This window comes from Thamnophis elegans, chromosome 2 (assembly GCF_009769535.1).
Source record: "Thamnophis elegans isolate rThaEle1 chromosome 2, rThaEle1.pri, whole genome shotgun sequence".
Lineage (NCBI taxonomy): Eukaryota > Metazoa > Chordata > Lepidosauria > Squamata > Colubridae > Thamnophis > Thamnophis elegans.
In genome coordinates, this window is record NC_045542.1 from 158,072,273 (window position 1) to 158,088,295 (window position 16,023).

The 16,023-nt window shown below is 42.1% G+C and overlaps 2 protein-coding genes across 6 annotated transcripts in view; both read right to left on the reverse strand.

The window, feature by feature from the left end:
* Nucleotides 1-16,023, reverse strand: part of LOC116504947 (zinc finger protein 420-like) — a 65,187-nt gene that overhangs the window by 45,593 nt on the left and 3,571 nt on the right. The window lies entirely within an intron of this gene.
* Nucleotides 1-16,023, reverse strand: part of LOC116504945 (zinc finger protein 850-like) — a 55,292-nt gene that overhangs the window by 24,755 nt on the left and 14,514 nt on the right. For all 5 annotated transcript variants that reach the window (XR_004254871.1, XR_004254873.1, XR_004254870.1 and 2 more), the window contains one exon: nucleotides 4,433-8,234. Coding sequence is in view for 1 of the 5 variants with exons in the window: in XM_032212198.1 (XP_032068089.1) it covers nucleotides 4,482-7,184 (2,703 nt within the window). In the remaining 4 variants the exon portion in view is untranslated. The remainder of the gene's footprint in view (nucleotides 1-4,432; nucleotides 8,235-16,023) is intronic.

Here is a 16,023-nt window from a genome sequence, read left to right on the forward strand (position 1 = left end):
GTGAACCAAGGAAAATAATAATAATAATAATAAAAAAAGAACCACCGTATATAAATACATTCTTGTTCTTATTAAAACTATATTAACACCCCCCCACCCCACCCCCCACAATCCCCATCCCTAATCCTCCCGACTTCCCAGGGCCCACACCTGGCACTACCTTCTATCTAAAATATCTTGTATACATATGGATTAAAAAATAAAAGTAATATATCAAAAAAAAAAAGAAAAGCAGAGAAAGAAAAAAAAAAAAAAAGGAAAAAAAGAAAAGAGAAAAGAGAAAAAAGAAAAAAAGAAACCACTCTTTGTGTTGATCTCAGCCCCCCATCTTTATCTATGCTTAAATAGTATAAATCATTCTATCTATATTTTATTCTCATCTCTTACTTCTTTGCTATTTACCCCGACCTTCTGTAGGCTCTCCCGTTCCCCTCCTAAACCTTATGATCCCTTCCAATAAGATTTAAGCAACGTGGTTCATGCCATATATTCAAATATAACTTTACAGACAAGTAATCAAACTTTCCCTTCTAGTAAAATTTAAACAACGTAAGTGATCTTTCTTTACCCCTTTTTCAAACAGTAATTCAAAATAATCTAACCAGATTTCCCCTTCTTAGTAAAGTTAAGCAGCGTAGATCAGATATTACTTTACACAGGAATCAATTTCTATCTTAAGATAATTCCAACCGACTTCCCCTTCTAATAGAATTTAAATAACTTAGTTCATTCCACATGTATTTTACCCTCATCCCCCACTTGTCTGATATTTACCACTATCAAATTTATACTACCATTTGTTTAAAATATAACTCAGAGCGATTTGTAGCATAAATCATTCCACATATTCCAATAATACTTTCAGCAAGAATCAGTTAACCTTCTATTTTAAGGTAGTCGCTTCTAACAAAGTTTAAACAACATAAATCATTCCGCATTCTTTTTACAGTTATCTTAAGATAATCCCAAGCGGCTTCTTATTCTAATAAGCTTTAAACAACATAAATTTTGCCCTCTTCCCTTGCTTGTCTGGTATTTACCTCAAATAACGTAGTTCATTCCACGTGCATTTTACCCTCATCTCTTGCTTGTCTAATATTTACCACTATCAAATTTATACTAGCGTTTATTTGAAATGTAACTCAAAACTATTACAACCAACTTTCCCTTCAAATAAAAGTTAAATAGCATGGATCATATTCAAATAATACTTTCAGCAGGAGTCAGTTAACCTTCTATTTTAAAATAGTCCCATCTAACAAAGTTTAAACAACATAAATCATTCCGCATTCTTTTAACCACTATCAAATTTATGCTAACGTTACTTTAGAATCTAGCTCAAAGTAGTTTCACCCAGCTTTCCCTTCTGATAAAAATTAGTCCACTTTTTCTACTGGAGAGAGGTCTCAAACCCCCATTCAGTCCTCAACTTTAGGAAGTCTTTTGAAGTATCTAAATTCTCGATCTGCGTTCTTCTGCTTCTCCGAGGGAGGAGGGGCTACCCCCTCCATCTTGCAGCCGCATGGCCAGCCGTTTGCTTTCTCCTTCCGCTTGTCTCTCCTCTCTTCCAAGCGCATCAGGAAGTCCCGCCTTCAGAATCCTACAATAGAAATCTTGAGCCTCTGAAACAGAGTTAAGACGAAATCTTTGATTCTCAAATGTAACCGTGATGCCGGCAGGGGCCTCCCATCTGTATCGAATCTGTTGACTCCTAAGCTCTTTAGTTAAAAAGGTGTAGTCCCTTCTTGCTTTCAACATCTGGGAAGGTATATTTTTGAAGACAATCACGTCCTGGTCATCAACTCGGAGACTGTTATTATGAAACTTTTGCACAATCGCGTTTCTAGATTCTTTTGTAGAGAAATGTATAATTATATCCCTCGGGAGCTGTCGCTGTTCCGCTATCAATGAGTTCTGGCGATAGATTTTCCGAATCTGCCAATCAAAGTTAAGTCCCGGGCTTCCCAGCGCATGGCTGAAGGCTTCAGCAAAGGTCTGTTTCAAATTCTCTTGCTCCTTTTCACGGAATCCTCTGACTCTTATTGAAAATGCCTTCCTATCAAAATTTAGCATCATAAGCTGTTCTTCGTTATTTCTAATTTTTTCTTGTAAAATTTGAATATTGGTAGTCAAATCAAAATTAGCCTTCTCCAGACTTTCCAATTTGTTCTCTATTTCAGCAGAGTAATCCGACAGGGCAGACACGGCTGCAAACGTATTCGCCTTCATTTGATTAACTTTAGATTTTAGATCATCATAAAGTTGCAATACAAATTCCTTAAGTTCTTGCTTAAAGGCATCAAAGATTTTAAAGAGATATTCCTGTGTTAAAACTTCTCCAGTAGAGGGCGTAGGAGACAAAGGCTGTATTTCCAAAAAAGATTCTTTAAATTCTTTAGACACATTTGTAGCAAGACGCTTCTTTGATCTGGGTGCCATAATAAATAAACAAGTAAGCAGCGCTTCGCTCCCCTCTATTTCCAAAGAAAAAGAGTTTGTTTTGTTAAGGAGCGGTCTGCAGGAAGATAAGCCCGGCTAAGTACATCCAGTAATCATCCACGGAGAGAAATCGCCATTTTGAAGTCTATTTAAACAAAGAAGTCTTTAAGACGAATGGTGCTGGTATTTAAGATAGTAATAAAAGCATAAATCTCACAGGGGTGGTACCCTCCCGTATCAAATCTAGCTTGAAAAAAAACTTTGTTTTGTCCTGGGGGGGGGCTAGCCTGTCTGGGGCTGCCAAAAAAAAAAAAAAGGCAGCTGAGAAGAACTGGCCGGAGATAAAAGCTCCGCTTCGGCTGGATCTAATCTCTTCCACAGCCAAAAAAAGAAAAAGGCTGTGGCTTACGAATAGACCCTAGTCTACGGAGCTACCCTCCCTGCCCCTTTCTTAGCCAAAAAGGGGTGCTATCTATGATCTTATTTAGATATACACACCAGATCTCTGAGGAGCTCGGTGGAGCCCTCCTCGGCAACAGGCCACGCCCCCAGGAAGTCATCATTTGAAGCATGTATAGACGCCATGTTTTGACGCAGCTAGAAGCTTTAAGATATTTGCAAGTAAGAACACGCTGAGAGCTGTGCTATCTTATCTGATCTTAGACCAACACAGCCAAGCAATAAAAGTGTCAGATTGTAAGAAGCCAAATTGTAGTAAATTGGTTTACAGCCCACTTAAGGAGAGCCAGAGGGAATGTTGGAGTAATCTTTCCTTTATCCACGTAAATATCATTTAAAACATTTAGGAAATAGGGTAAGCACTGGCCATAAATCCATAAAAAAACCAATTCGCCACTAGATTCTTCTGTTCTTTGGTTTCAATTAGCTTAAATTTTAATGCGGACCGTATCTCTTTGAGTAATAAAATCAGCTTACCAGTTGAAACCACTCCCACCATTCTTAGGGGCAACCTGCAGTTTCGGTTAGCTTACAGCTAATCCAGAAGGAACTGGCAAAAGGGGTTAAATTCCAAGCCCCCCAGAGACTTGCGAACGTCTCTGAGGTCACTGAATACCCCCTAACCTTTCACTGTCTCTCCGGGACAGCTAGGGTCCGAAACGACCCATCCAATTTCCTTCGGAATAGGGGAATTTCAGGAATAGCCTGAAACTCCGTCTTCTCACTGTTAAGCCCCGCCTTCTTCTCTTTTTAAAAAAAAAAGAGATCCAAAGGCATCCATTACAATAAAAGGCAAAGATGCCAAAATGCTAACGTAACCCCTTACATTAATTATTTACATTTTTAATATACATGTCAAATACCCATTCAGTTATGAAATTTATTTCTTGACTTGGGTCAATCATGAGTTCATAGAATTGCAGAGTTATCATTAAATATACCTGGAAGTGCTGGGACAGATTATACATATATACATAGCCTAGTTTTCCCCAAAATAAGACCCAGTTTTATTTTCTTTTAGGCCCCAAAATAAGCACCAGGTCTTAATTTCAGGGGATGTTTTACCCGCTTAAGAGCATTGCAGGCAGCCTCCCCTACACTTGTTGCACCTCAATCTGACTTCTCCTGCAGCTGCTCCCAACCAGATACGACATAGCTTGTCGCGCAGCCCATGCAAGCTGTGCCCAAATTGTTTCTCAGCTGATTAAAACACTTAATTCAAAGCCCATCATAGTTAAATCTTGAGGACTACTTTTCTGCGGGCTGTGGAATTCTGTGATTGAAAATCGGGCAAAACCAAGGTAGAAGACTGAAACTCCACATGTGGGAATTCCATAATCAACAGAAAAAAACTCCATCCAAAATTCCCTTTTGAAGAATTCCTCTAATTCTGGAAAAGGAAATATCCAGAAGCTTTGCTGTTAACCAGAAATAGCAGTTAGACATTTTCCATTTCACTCCACTTACAACTTTAATCATGAGAAATATTTGAGCAAAATGAATCAGCACAAAATTCGAACAATCAATTTCTTACCTATACTTTCAATGGGAGATCACAAATTCAATTCAAGCAGTCTATAAACTCATCTACCTTTCTTCATATGGATTATCTTGTGTGCAATAAGGGATGATTTCTGACTAAAGCTTTTCCCACAGATAGGACATTCAAAGGGTTTCTCTCCTGTGTGAGTCCTCTGGTGTATCACCAGGTGGGAATTCTGACTGAAGCTTTTCCCACAATCAGGACATTCAAAGGGTTTCTCTCCTGTGTGAGTCCTCTGGTGTGTCACCAGGTTGGAATTCTGACTAAAGCTTTTCCCACAGATAGGACATTCAAAGGGTTTCTCTCCTGTGTGAGACCTCTGGTGTATCACAAGGTCGCCTTTCTGACAAAAGCTTTTCCCACAGATAGGACATTCAAAGGGTTTCTCTCCTGTGTGAGATCCCTGGTGTATCACCAGGTCGCCATTCCGACTAAAGCTTTTCCCACAGATAGGACATGCAAAGGGTTTCTCTCCTGTGTGTGTCCTCTGGTGTGTCACCAGAGAGGAATTAACACTAAAGCTTTTCCCACAATCAGGACATTCAAAGGGTTTCTCTCCTGTGTGAGTCCTCTGGTGTTTCACCAGGTTGGAATTCTGACTGAAGCTTTTCCCACAATCAGGACAGTCAAAGGGTTTCTCTCCTGTGTGATTCCTCTGGTGTGTAACCAGAGAGGAATTATTACTAAAGCTTTTCCCACAGATAGGACATTCAAAGGGTTTCTCTCCTGTGTGAGTCCTCTGGTGTGTCACCAGAGAGGAATTATTACTAAAGCTTTTCCCACAGATAGGACATTCAAAGGGTTTCTCTCCTGTGTGAGACCTCTGGTGTTTCACCAGTTCGCCATTCTGACTAAAACTTTTCCCACAGATAGGACATGCAAAGGGTTTCTCTCCTGTGTGAGTCCTCTGGTGTGTCACCAGGTGGGAATTCTGACTGAAGCTTTTCCCACAATCAGGACATTCAAAGGGTTTCTCTCCTGTGTGAGTCCTCTGGTGTTTCACCAGGTTGGAATTCTGACTGAAGCTTTTCCCACAATCAGGACAGTCAAAGGGTTTCTCTCCTGTGTGATTCCTCTGGTGTATAACCAGAGAGGAATTATTACTAAAGCTTTTCCCACAGATAGGACATTCAAAGGGTTTCTCTCCTGTGTGAGTCCTCTGGTGTATCACCAGAGAGGAATTATTACTAAAGCTTTTCCCACAGATAGGACATTCAAAGGGTTTCTCTCCTGTGTGAGATCTCTGGTGTTTCACCAGTTCGCCATTCTGACTGAAACTTTTCCCACAGATAGGACATGCAAAGGGTTTCTCTCCTGTGTGAGTCCTCTGGTGTGTCACCAGGTGGGAATTCTGACTGAAGCTTTTCCCACAATCAGGACATTCAAAGGGTTTCTCTCCTGTGTGAGTCCTCTGGTGTGTCACCAGATGGGAATTCCGACGAAATCTTTTCCCACAGTCAGGACATTCAAAGGGTTTCTCTCCTGTGTGAGTCCTCTGGTGTATCACCAGGTGGGAATTCTGACTGTAATGTTTCCCGCAATCAGAACATTCAAAGGGTTTCTCTCCTGTGTGTGTCCTCTGCTGTGTCACCAGAGAGGAATTATAACTAAAGCTTTTCCCACAATCATTACATTCAAAGGGTTTCTCTCCTGTGTGAGTCCTCTGGTGTGTCACCAGAGAGGAATTCTTACTAAAGCTTTTCCCACAGGTAGGACATTCAAAGGGTTTCTCTCCTGTGTGTGTCCTATGGTGTGTCACCAGAGAGGAATTATTACTAAAGCTTTTCCCACAGATAGGACATTCAAAGGGTTTCTCTCCTGTGTGAGTCCTCTGGTGTATCACCAGGTGGGAATTATGACTGTAATGTTTCCCACAATCAGAACATTCAAAGGGTTTCTCTCCTGTGTGTGTCCTCTGGTGTGTCACCAGAGAGGAATTAATACTAAAGCTTTTCCCACAGATAGGACATTCAAAGTGTTTCTCTCCTGTGTGAGACCTCTGGTGTATCACCAGGTAGCCATTCCGATTAAAGCTTTTCCCACAGACAGGACATGCAAAGGGTTTCTCTCCTGTGTGTGTCCTCTGGTGTATCACCAGAGAGGAATTATAACTAAAGCTTTTCCCACAATCAGGACATTCAAAGGGTTTCTCTCCTGTGTGAGTCCTCTGGTGTGTCACCAGATGGGAATTCCGACGAAAGCTTTTCCCACAGTCAGGACATTCAAAGAGTTTCTCTCCTGTGTGAGTCCTCTGGTGTATCATCAGAGAGGAATTATCACTAAAGCTTTTCCCACAATCAGGACATTCAAAGGGTTTCTCTCCTGTGTGAGTCCTCTGGTGTTTCACCCGGTTGGAATTCTGACTGAAGCTTTTCCCACAATCAGGACATTCAAAGGGTTTCTCTCCTGTGTGAGTCCTCTGGTGTGTCACCAGATGGGAATTCCGATGAAAGCTTTTCCCACAATCAGGACATTCATAGGGTTTCTCTCCTGTGTGAGACCTCTGGAGTGTCACCAGGGTCCAATAATTACTAAAGCTTTTCCTACAGATAGGACATTCAAAAGGTTTCTCTCCTGTGTGAGTCCTCTGGTGTATCACCAGGTGTGAATTCCGACTGAAACTTTTCCCAAAGTCAGGACATTCAAATGTTTTTTCTCTTATGTGTGTGGTCTTGTGTTTTAGGAGTTGGGAATTTCTAATGAAACCTTTCCCACAATCTTGACACTTATAAGATTTCACCATGGAGCGAATCCTCTGATGTATTTACCAGGTGGAAATTACGACAGAAATTTCTCCGACAATTAATGGGTTTTTCTCATTTATGATTCCTCTAGGGTATCACCAAGATGGAATTATAACTGAAAGTTTTCCAAAAATCAGAACATTCAAAGCATTTTCTTCTAATGTATCACCAGCTGGAATTGTGACTTTCCCATAAATAGGATATTCAAAGGGTTTTTCTTCTGGGTGAGTTCTCTGGTGAAATAGAGTTTATAATGAAGCTTTTCCCACAATCTAAACACTCATACAGTTTCTCCTTGGAGTCAATCTACAGATCAATCACCAGACTGAAATTGTGACTAAATGTTTTTCCACAATCAGGACATTCAAAGGGTTTCACTTTTGTGAGAGTCCTCGGGTTCTTCATCAGGATGGAATTCTCAGTGAAACTTTTCCCATAGAAAGGATGTTCAAATGGTTCTATTCTTGTGTATGCGTCCTTCAGGGTCTCAAGACCTGGGAATTTCTAATGAAACTTTCACACAATCTGCACCGTTATATGTTTTATCCCTCCTGTGAGTTATCGGATGCAGCACCATGTTGCCATGCTCACTAAAGCATTTACCACATTGGGAGCACTTTTGTGGCTTCCTTCTTGTGTGGAGATGCTTCCATGAACCACAAGGGAGCTGTTGTGAGCATAGCTTTTGCCACATTCAGTAAACAATACCTTGTTTAATGGTACTTTTATTCCAGCAGTCTTCTTCCTCACATTACTGTGACTTTACTATTGATCTTTTCCTCCCAACAGACTTCCAGATTTTTATTTCCTCTTTTGCTGAATTATAAATAACCCCCCTTCACCTCTCATGTAATATATCGTTGAGTTCTGCATAATCTGCTCATTCTTTCTTGGCTTTCTCTCTCAAACAGCTGCTGGAGGAGGAGCAGATTTGTATGGTTTTCTGCAGGGAATGGAAAATATTTTGATTTCTGGCTTGATTTTCTTCCTTTTCAACATTGATTGTTATTTACAGTTGTCCAGAGAGCTCTTATTGGCATCCTGTTCACCTGTAAGATTCAAAGAAAAATATAACTTTAATTTTTTGTAAAATGATGAGAGATGAGTTGAAAAAAGAAAGAAAAGTATACACCACTTTTGCTCATGGAAGTCCTCAGTGCAAATAAGGGCCCAAAATTCTGTCTATAACCTCTCTGGTGACATCCTTGTTCAAGTAGTCCTTACTTAACCTACGGCAATTGGAACAGATATTTATGTCACTAAGCAGCTTAATCATTAAGCATCATGTCACATGACAGTGCCAACTTACATCTGCTCCTCTGTAGTTGTTAAGCTAATTACTGTGGGTTGTTAAAGGCAATTTTATATGACTGTGGCTTGCAATTTCCTGCCAGTATACCCACTGATGTTGCTTGTCAGAAGGTAGCTGGCAAGGTCACAAATGGGGATCATGAGTGTGGGATGCCGCCGCCATCATAAATATGCAACTATTGGCAGAACCCAAATTGGTGCAATCCTTTTCCTGCACCTTCAAAACCACAGTCACGGCTGACATGCGGTCACGGAACAAGTCCTAGGATTACCAAAAATTTTGTGGACCAGGTGCTCGTCTGCTTCTACTGTGCCATAGTAACTTTTGAAGGCTCAGAGAAGAAGTGGTAAGTGAGGACTACCTGTGCAACCAAAGATGGATTAAGCACAATTGAACCTGGTTAATACGTGGATGGGACAGGAAATACCATACTTATTGTAAAGACATTGAAGTAAAAAAACTGCGGAATTAAGCTTTGGATGGTTTTGGTCAGCGTGTTATCTTAATTTTTAAATGTTACTTTCATGGATGGAATTTATGCAAACTGTTTGAAATGAACGGATCAAGTTTTCTTCTTCTAAAATTTTTACTATTACTTTCACAACCTATGGGCTAAACGTCTCCTTATTCATCACTACATGTGTCTTTTACTCTTTCTTCTCTATTTCATGTAAGAATTTGACTTTTTTAAAAACTTGGAATATTAAATGATACAAAAAGAACAAAGAGAATTGCAACAATTGTAACAATAAAGAGAGAGATAACTGCTACTCGAAGACTGGAAACTTGAGTACTGAAAACAAAATACTTTTAATTTCACTACTGATTATCCTGGTCTGGAACTTTAAAGTCTCACAGTTTGTTTATAGAAAGTGATAAGAAGTAATGCACCACTTGTTTATACAAATGTTCCTTTGAAGTATATCCTTAACCAGAGATCTCATGGTGAACCTAGGTGTAACCTTGTAAAAATCTTCCAAGTCAGAGCAGCAGTGTTTTAACAGCTGGAAACAATGGCTTATTTCCAACAACAGAGAGAAACTGGCGCAGTGGTTAAATGCAGCACTGCAGGCTACTGCTAGATCAGCAGGTCAGCGGTTCAAATCTCACCGGCTCAGGGTTGACTCAGCCTTCCATCCTTCCGAGGTGGGTAAAATGAGGACCCAGATTGTTGGGGGCAATATGCTGACTCTCTGTAAACCGCTTAGAGAGGCCTGAAAGGCCTATGAAGCGGTATATAAGTCTACTGCTATTGCTATTGCTTGCAAGAGATAATGTTTGCAATACAGAAATTATCAAATACATTTGAGAAAATGTTTGAAAAATTGGAGCATTTAACAGAAAAATATGATGAAAACGATGGAGATGCTTATCAAATGGGAAAAATAGAGGGTAGAGACCCCAGACAATAAAGAGAAAAATGACTACAAAGAAATCAAATCTGCTGACATCTATGGTGAATGGTTTCTGTCTGGAAATGAAAAAAGTGGAATATTGATAGGGGAACTAGATGGATGGGAACCCTACCCTAGATGGCAAGACACAGAAGAAGAAAAAATAAAAGAACTTATGGATTTAAAGGGAGAAATTGATAATAACACTGACAATTAAAGACAAGCTGATTAAGGAAAAAGAAGTGCATCGAAACTACATGAGAGAATCAATAAACAAGGAGTTGCAAAGAAGAGTCCATACAAACTTGATTAAGGAGATGATTGGAGGACTGATGCCACAAATGGCCGAAGACATGATACTATTTCGCTACTATAAAGATACAGTCTGATAGATAAAAGTGTTTAATCTAAAACTAGTTGGACTTAGTGAAATTTAGTGACAATAGATATGGTTAAATAAACAATTGAAAATGATAATAATGTACACATATGTGATTTTTTGTGATTTTTTTGTGATTTTATTAACATTTGTAGGCCGCCCTTTTCCCTGAGGGGACTCAGGGCGGCTCACATAAAATCAGGGAGGGGAAGTACAAACAATGACATAGACACATATAATAAAAGTAATAAGCAACATACATTCATCATTCGGGAGGGGTAACTATCCTTGTCCCCAGGCCTGACGGGCTAGCCAGTTCTTGAGGGCTGTGCGGAAGGCCAGGACGGTGGTGAGGGTACGAATCTCCACGGGGAGTTCGTTCCAAAGGGTCGGGGCTACTACTGAGAAGGCCCTCCTCCTTGTAGTTGCCAGCCGGCACTGGCTGGCCGATGGAATACGGAGGAGGCCCAATCTGTGTGATCTAATTGGTCGCAGGGAGGTGATTGGCAGGAGGCGGTCTCTCAAGTATCCAGATCCACTACCATGCAGGGCTTTATGAGTGACTAATAGCACCTTGAAGCGCACCCGGAGATCGACAGGTAGCCAGCGCAGCTCGCGGAGGATAGGTGTTATGTGGGTGAACCGCGGTGCACCCACAATCACTCGCGCGGCCGCGTTCTGTACCAGCTGAAGTCGCCGGATGCTCTTCAAGGGCAGCCCCATGTAGAGCACATTGCAGTATTCCAGCCTAGAGGTCACAAGGGCCCGAGTGACTGTTGTGAGTGCCTCCCGATCCAGGTAGGGTCGCAACTGGCGCACCAGGCGAACCTGGGCGAATGCCCCCCTAGTCACAGCCGTCAGGTGGTGGTCAAACGATAGCTGTGAATCCAGGAGGACTCCCAAGTTGCGAACCCTCTCTGAGGGGCATAAAATTTGACCCCCCAGCCTGAGTGATGGAATATTGGTCGAATCTTTGGGAGGGAAACACAACAGCCACTCGGTCTTTTCTGGGTTGAGCACAAGCTTGTTAACCCTCATCCAGTCCATAACGGCCTCTAGACCTTGGTTCATCACGTCTGCCGCTTCATTGAGTTGGCACGGGGCGGACAGATACAGCTGGGTATCGTCCGCATATTGATGGTATCTGATCCCGTGCCTACGGATGATCTCTCCCAGCGGTTTCATGTAGATGTTGAATAGTAGGGGGGATAAGACCGAGCCCTGAGGCACCCCATAAGTTAGGGGCCTAGGGGACGATCTCTGCCCCCCCACTAACACCGACTGCGACCTGTCCGAGAGGTAGGAAGAGAACCACCGCAACACGGAGCCTCCCACTCCCACCTCCCGCAGTCGTCGCAGAAGGATACCATGGTCGATGGTATCGAAAGCCGCTGAGAGGTCAAGGAGGACCAGGATGGAGGAATGTCCTCCATCTCTGGCCCTCCAGAGATCATCGGTCAATGCGACCAAAGCGGTTTCTGTGCTGTAACCGGGTCTGAAGCCTGACTGGAAGGGGTCAAGATAGTTTGCTTCCTCCAAGGACCGTTGGAGCTGAAAGGCCACCACCTTCTCAACAACCTTCCCAAGGAAGGGAAGGTTGGAGACTGGGCGATAGTTATTAAGAACAGCTGGATCCAAAGATGGCTTCTTTAGGAGGGGTCTCACCACCGCCGCTTTCAGTGCGGCGGGGAAGTTCCCCTCCCGAAGAGAGGCGGTCACAACCGCCTGGATCCAGCCTCGTGTCACCTCACTACTGTTAGAAACCAGCCATGAGGGACACGGATCCAGTACGCAGGTGGAGGCACTTACAGCCCTCATGGCCTTGTCCACATCCCCGGGGGTAACATCCTGAAACTCAACCCAGAGATGTTCCACCTGATCCTCTTGTGCCTCGGCTGGAACTGCGGGGATGGAGTCCAAGTCCGACCGAAACCGAGCAATTTTGTCCGCTAAGAATTGGGCATAATCCTCAGCTCTGCCCTGCAAGGGTTTCCCCGCTTCCCTTTTATTTAATAGGGAGCGGGTTATCTTAAACAGGGCGGCTGGGCGGGACTCAGCGGACGCAACCAAGGTGGCTATATGAGATCTTTTCGCTGCCCTAAGTGCCCTGGTGTATTCCTTGGTGCAGGTGGTTACCATTGCTCGGTTCGATTCGGACTTATCGGACCTCCATCGGTGCTCTAGGCATCTCCTCCGGCGCTTCATCTCCCGGAGTTCCTCGGTGAACCAAGGGGGTCTCCGGGATCCGCTGACCCGGAGGGGCCGTAGTGGCGCAATCCGGTCGAGAGACTCCGATGCCGCCGAGTGCCAGGCGGCAGCCAGAGTCTCCGCCGAACTGTGGGCGAGGGTATCAGGAATAACCCCAAGCTCCGTCTGGAACCTCATAGGGTCCATCAGTCGCCTGGGGCGGAACCACCTGGTCGGTTCCTCCTCCCTACGGTGGGGGTTTGGCCTCCGGAAGTCGAGCCTCAGTAGGCAGTGGTCTGACCACGACAGGGGTATGGTCTCACTACCCCTCAGACCAAGATCACACATCCACTGCTCCGAGAGAAATACGAGGTCGAGCATGTGACCCGCTGAGTGGGTTGGGCCCCGAATTACCTGGGTCAAGCCCATGGCTGTCATGGAAGCCATGAACTCCTGCGCCCCATCAGAGTGTTCACCGAGCGATGGCAAATTAAAGTCCCCCAGAACCATAAGCCTGGGGAACTCAATTGCCAGCTCGGCTACTGACTCGAGGAGCGAGGGGAGGGCTGCTGCAACGTAGTTGGGAGGCAGGTACGTTAGCAGCAGACCCACTTGACCCTGTATGTATTGGTATAACATAATAATATGTATTGGTATAACAAGTAGTAATTGGATATGAATATTGAATGGTACCTATGAAAGGAAGTTGAGAAATGGTTTGGTTACATATAAAGATTAATTAAAAAAAGAACTAAATTATGATAATGGACATAGTCAAATAAAGGAGAGATAATGATAACAATGTCTATATAGGTATGGGTACAACTTAGGGAAATTGGATGTAAATTGTAAACAGTGATTTGGAAAGAAAGATTAGAAACCTTTGTTACTAAACATTATTGATGTTTAGCTAGAATAGGCCATAAGGAATAGTGTTATTGGGATACTAGAAATAGCAAATGAGATGCCAGTATGTGGTTATGTCTTGAGTTTTGGTATGTTTTATGATGAAGGACGTTTAAATAATTATAGTCAAACGAGAATGGGGGTAGGATGATGGTAATATGAATAAATATATTTGATTTAAAATACTAGAATTAATATGAATCATGGGTGACTGTGAAAGAAATGCACGAAATTTTTTGTAACCAACTGATATACTTTCTACAGTATGTAAAGAATGTGTTGTGTCTATTTTGAAAAATAAAAATAAAAAAAACTTTTGATAATAAAATAACAATAAAAGATCTAATGGGAGAGAGTCGACCGGAGGTTCTCCAGCTGGACAGTCATGGGTGTGTGTGGCCTCTCAAGAGCCTTACATGAACCCTGTCTGACAAACCATCTCCGAGATCTTTTTTAGATCAGAAGCCCACTGGAGATGGGGTGAAAAGGGGGCTCTCATCAGATGCAGGGGGAAGCAACAGGTCCCTCGCAGGTCAGAGATTTGCCCTCTGAATTAGAGTAGAGGCAGCAGCATGGCAATATGGCTGCACAAGAAGCTGACTTCTAGCCAAAGCAACAGAAGAGGAGTGTGAGGAAGAGATGAAAGACCGGTAAGAAAATTCATCAAATCCACAGTCATAAATCAAACTTGGAAAAGGCAAAGAATCTTGAGAGCATAAATAATATTGAGGGTCAGATCGGGATTTTTTCCAAAAGAAAGAAATAAAGAAAAGGAAAAATGGAGGGTTGAAACACTAGCCTCCCCCTCCCCCCAAAAGCCATTTGTTTGAAACAATTCAGACAGAAAGGGTGAAAGGAGACAAAAGTGACAAACCCGCTCAAATAGCAACTCTAAATTTGGTTTTCGACTTGAAAAGATTGTGTTTTCAAAGGAGCCTCGGAGCGTGAAGATTTACTGCGTCCGAGTGTTTTTTAACAAACATATCTTAAGCAACCCCAATTAATGAGAAAGGGAATGCAACAAGGGGGAAAGATCAAGAAAAAAGCACTATCTCCTCACTGACAACTGATAACCTAATCTTGCCTGTGTAGGAAATTTTAATTAACCAACTGCCATAAATCAGAACTTGGAAAAGCAGGAGGAAGAAACATACCCGAGTTTTGGCTGTATGCAAGCTTGTTCCAATTAATATATTTTGAGCAACTATAATGAGAGGTGAAAAATAGGAAGGAAAAAAAATGTTTTCACAGTAGTTGAATTAACTAAATTTAAGGTGGACCAGAACCTCGAAGTAAGATTTGTATAACTAACTGCAATTTTAGAACTGGACATTAAGGAAGAACAAAAGACCAAGATGGCTCCCATCGCTCTTCCCCACAGCAGCTGATGTAGATAAATTTAAGGTGGAACGGAACTCTGAAATAAGAACTGTATAAATAATTGTATCTTTGGTACTGGACATCATGGAAAGCTGGGAATTTGAAGAGCTACATGAAATTATAAAAAATATGCATAAATCATTAAAATCAAGCCTAAATGGAATTCAGAACCCAGAGAAGCAGGTAATTACAGAAGAAGGCAAAGAAGAAGGGGGCAAAGATAATGAAAGGGTAGAAACGGTGGGAAATAAAAAGCAGACAAAAAATTCCATAGGGCTTGGCAGTGGTATAGGGAAAATTGTAAAAGGGGGATGTGTCCCAACAAAAGGGAATAAAAAGTAAACAAAAGAAGTTTTGTAGGTTGTCAGTGGCATAAAGAAAATTGAAGAAGGAGGTTACGCCCCGACAAAGGGAAATGTAAAAGATCCCTTTGATGGTGGCTTGGGGAAAATTGAAGATGGTGGACGTTTCAAAACAAAGAAAAGGGAGAAACCAGGAACAGAGAAGTGAGATAAAAGACTTACTAGGAAAAACTTACACAACTAGAAATTGTTATATGGGAAAATATAAAGCTAAGGGGGATTATTCCTAAATATGATAATAAAATGGAGTTGCTAACTGGTTGAATATGATAATGGAAAATAATTAAATAAAGGTTAAAATATCTGGAGGATGTAAGGATGTATAATTATATAAATATAGTGATGAGAATACCTGGGAATTGTAATCAGGTCTACATCTCGGCCAAAATTAGGCTGGGGTAGGGTGGGGGGGGTTTAAAAGTACAATGATATTTGTATATGTATACTTTTTTGTCCTATTTTTTTTTAAAGAGAGGGAGGGAGATATATGTTAAAATAAAATATGTATATTGAAAAGGAATTATAAGTACCATCATCATAAAAGGGAGCTCGCTCAGAAGCTGAAAGAGGGGAGAAGAAAGGGAAGAAGAGAGGGATAGGAGAGAGAGCGAGGGAGAAGAGGAGAGAAAGGAGGAGTGGAAAGGGGAGAGAGAAGGAGAGAGGAAGGGGAAGTAGAGAAGAGAAGGAAGAGAGGAGGGAGGGAGGGAGAGGAGAGAGGGACAGAGGGAGGAGAGGAGGTAGGGAGGGATAGGAGAGAGGGAGAAAAAAGTGACGGATAACATGCAAATATGATGCATGGAGAGCAGAAGAGCCAATAATTGTTTTAGGGAGTTGATGGTAAGATGAATTGACGTAAACATTTAATAATACAATACGATGTTGGCTATGTAATAGTATACATGTGATTATGTTATGAAA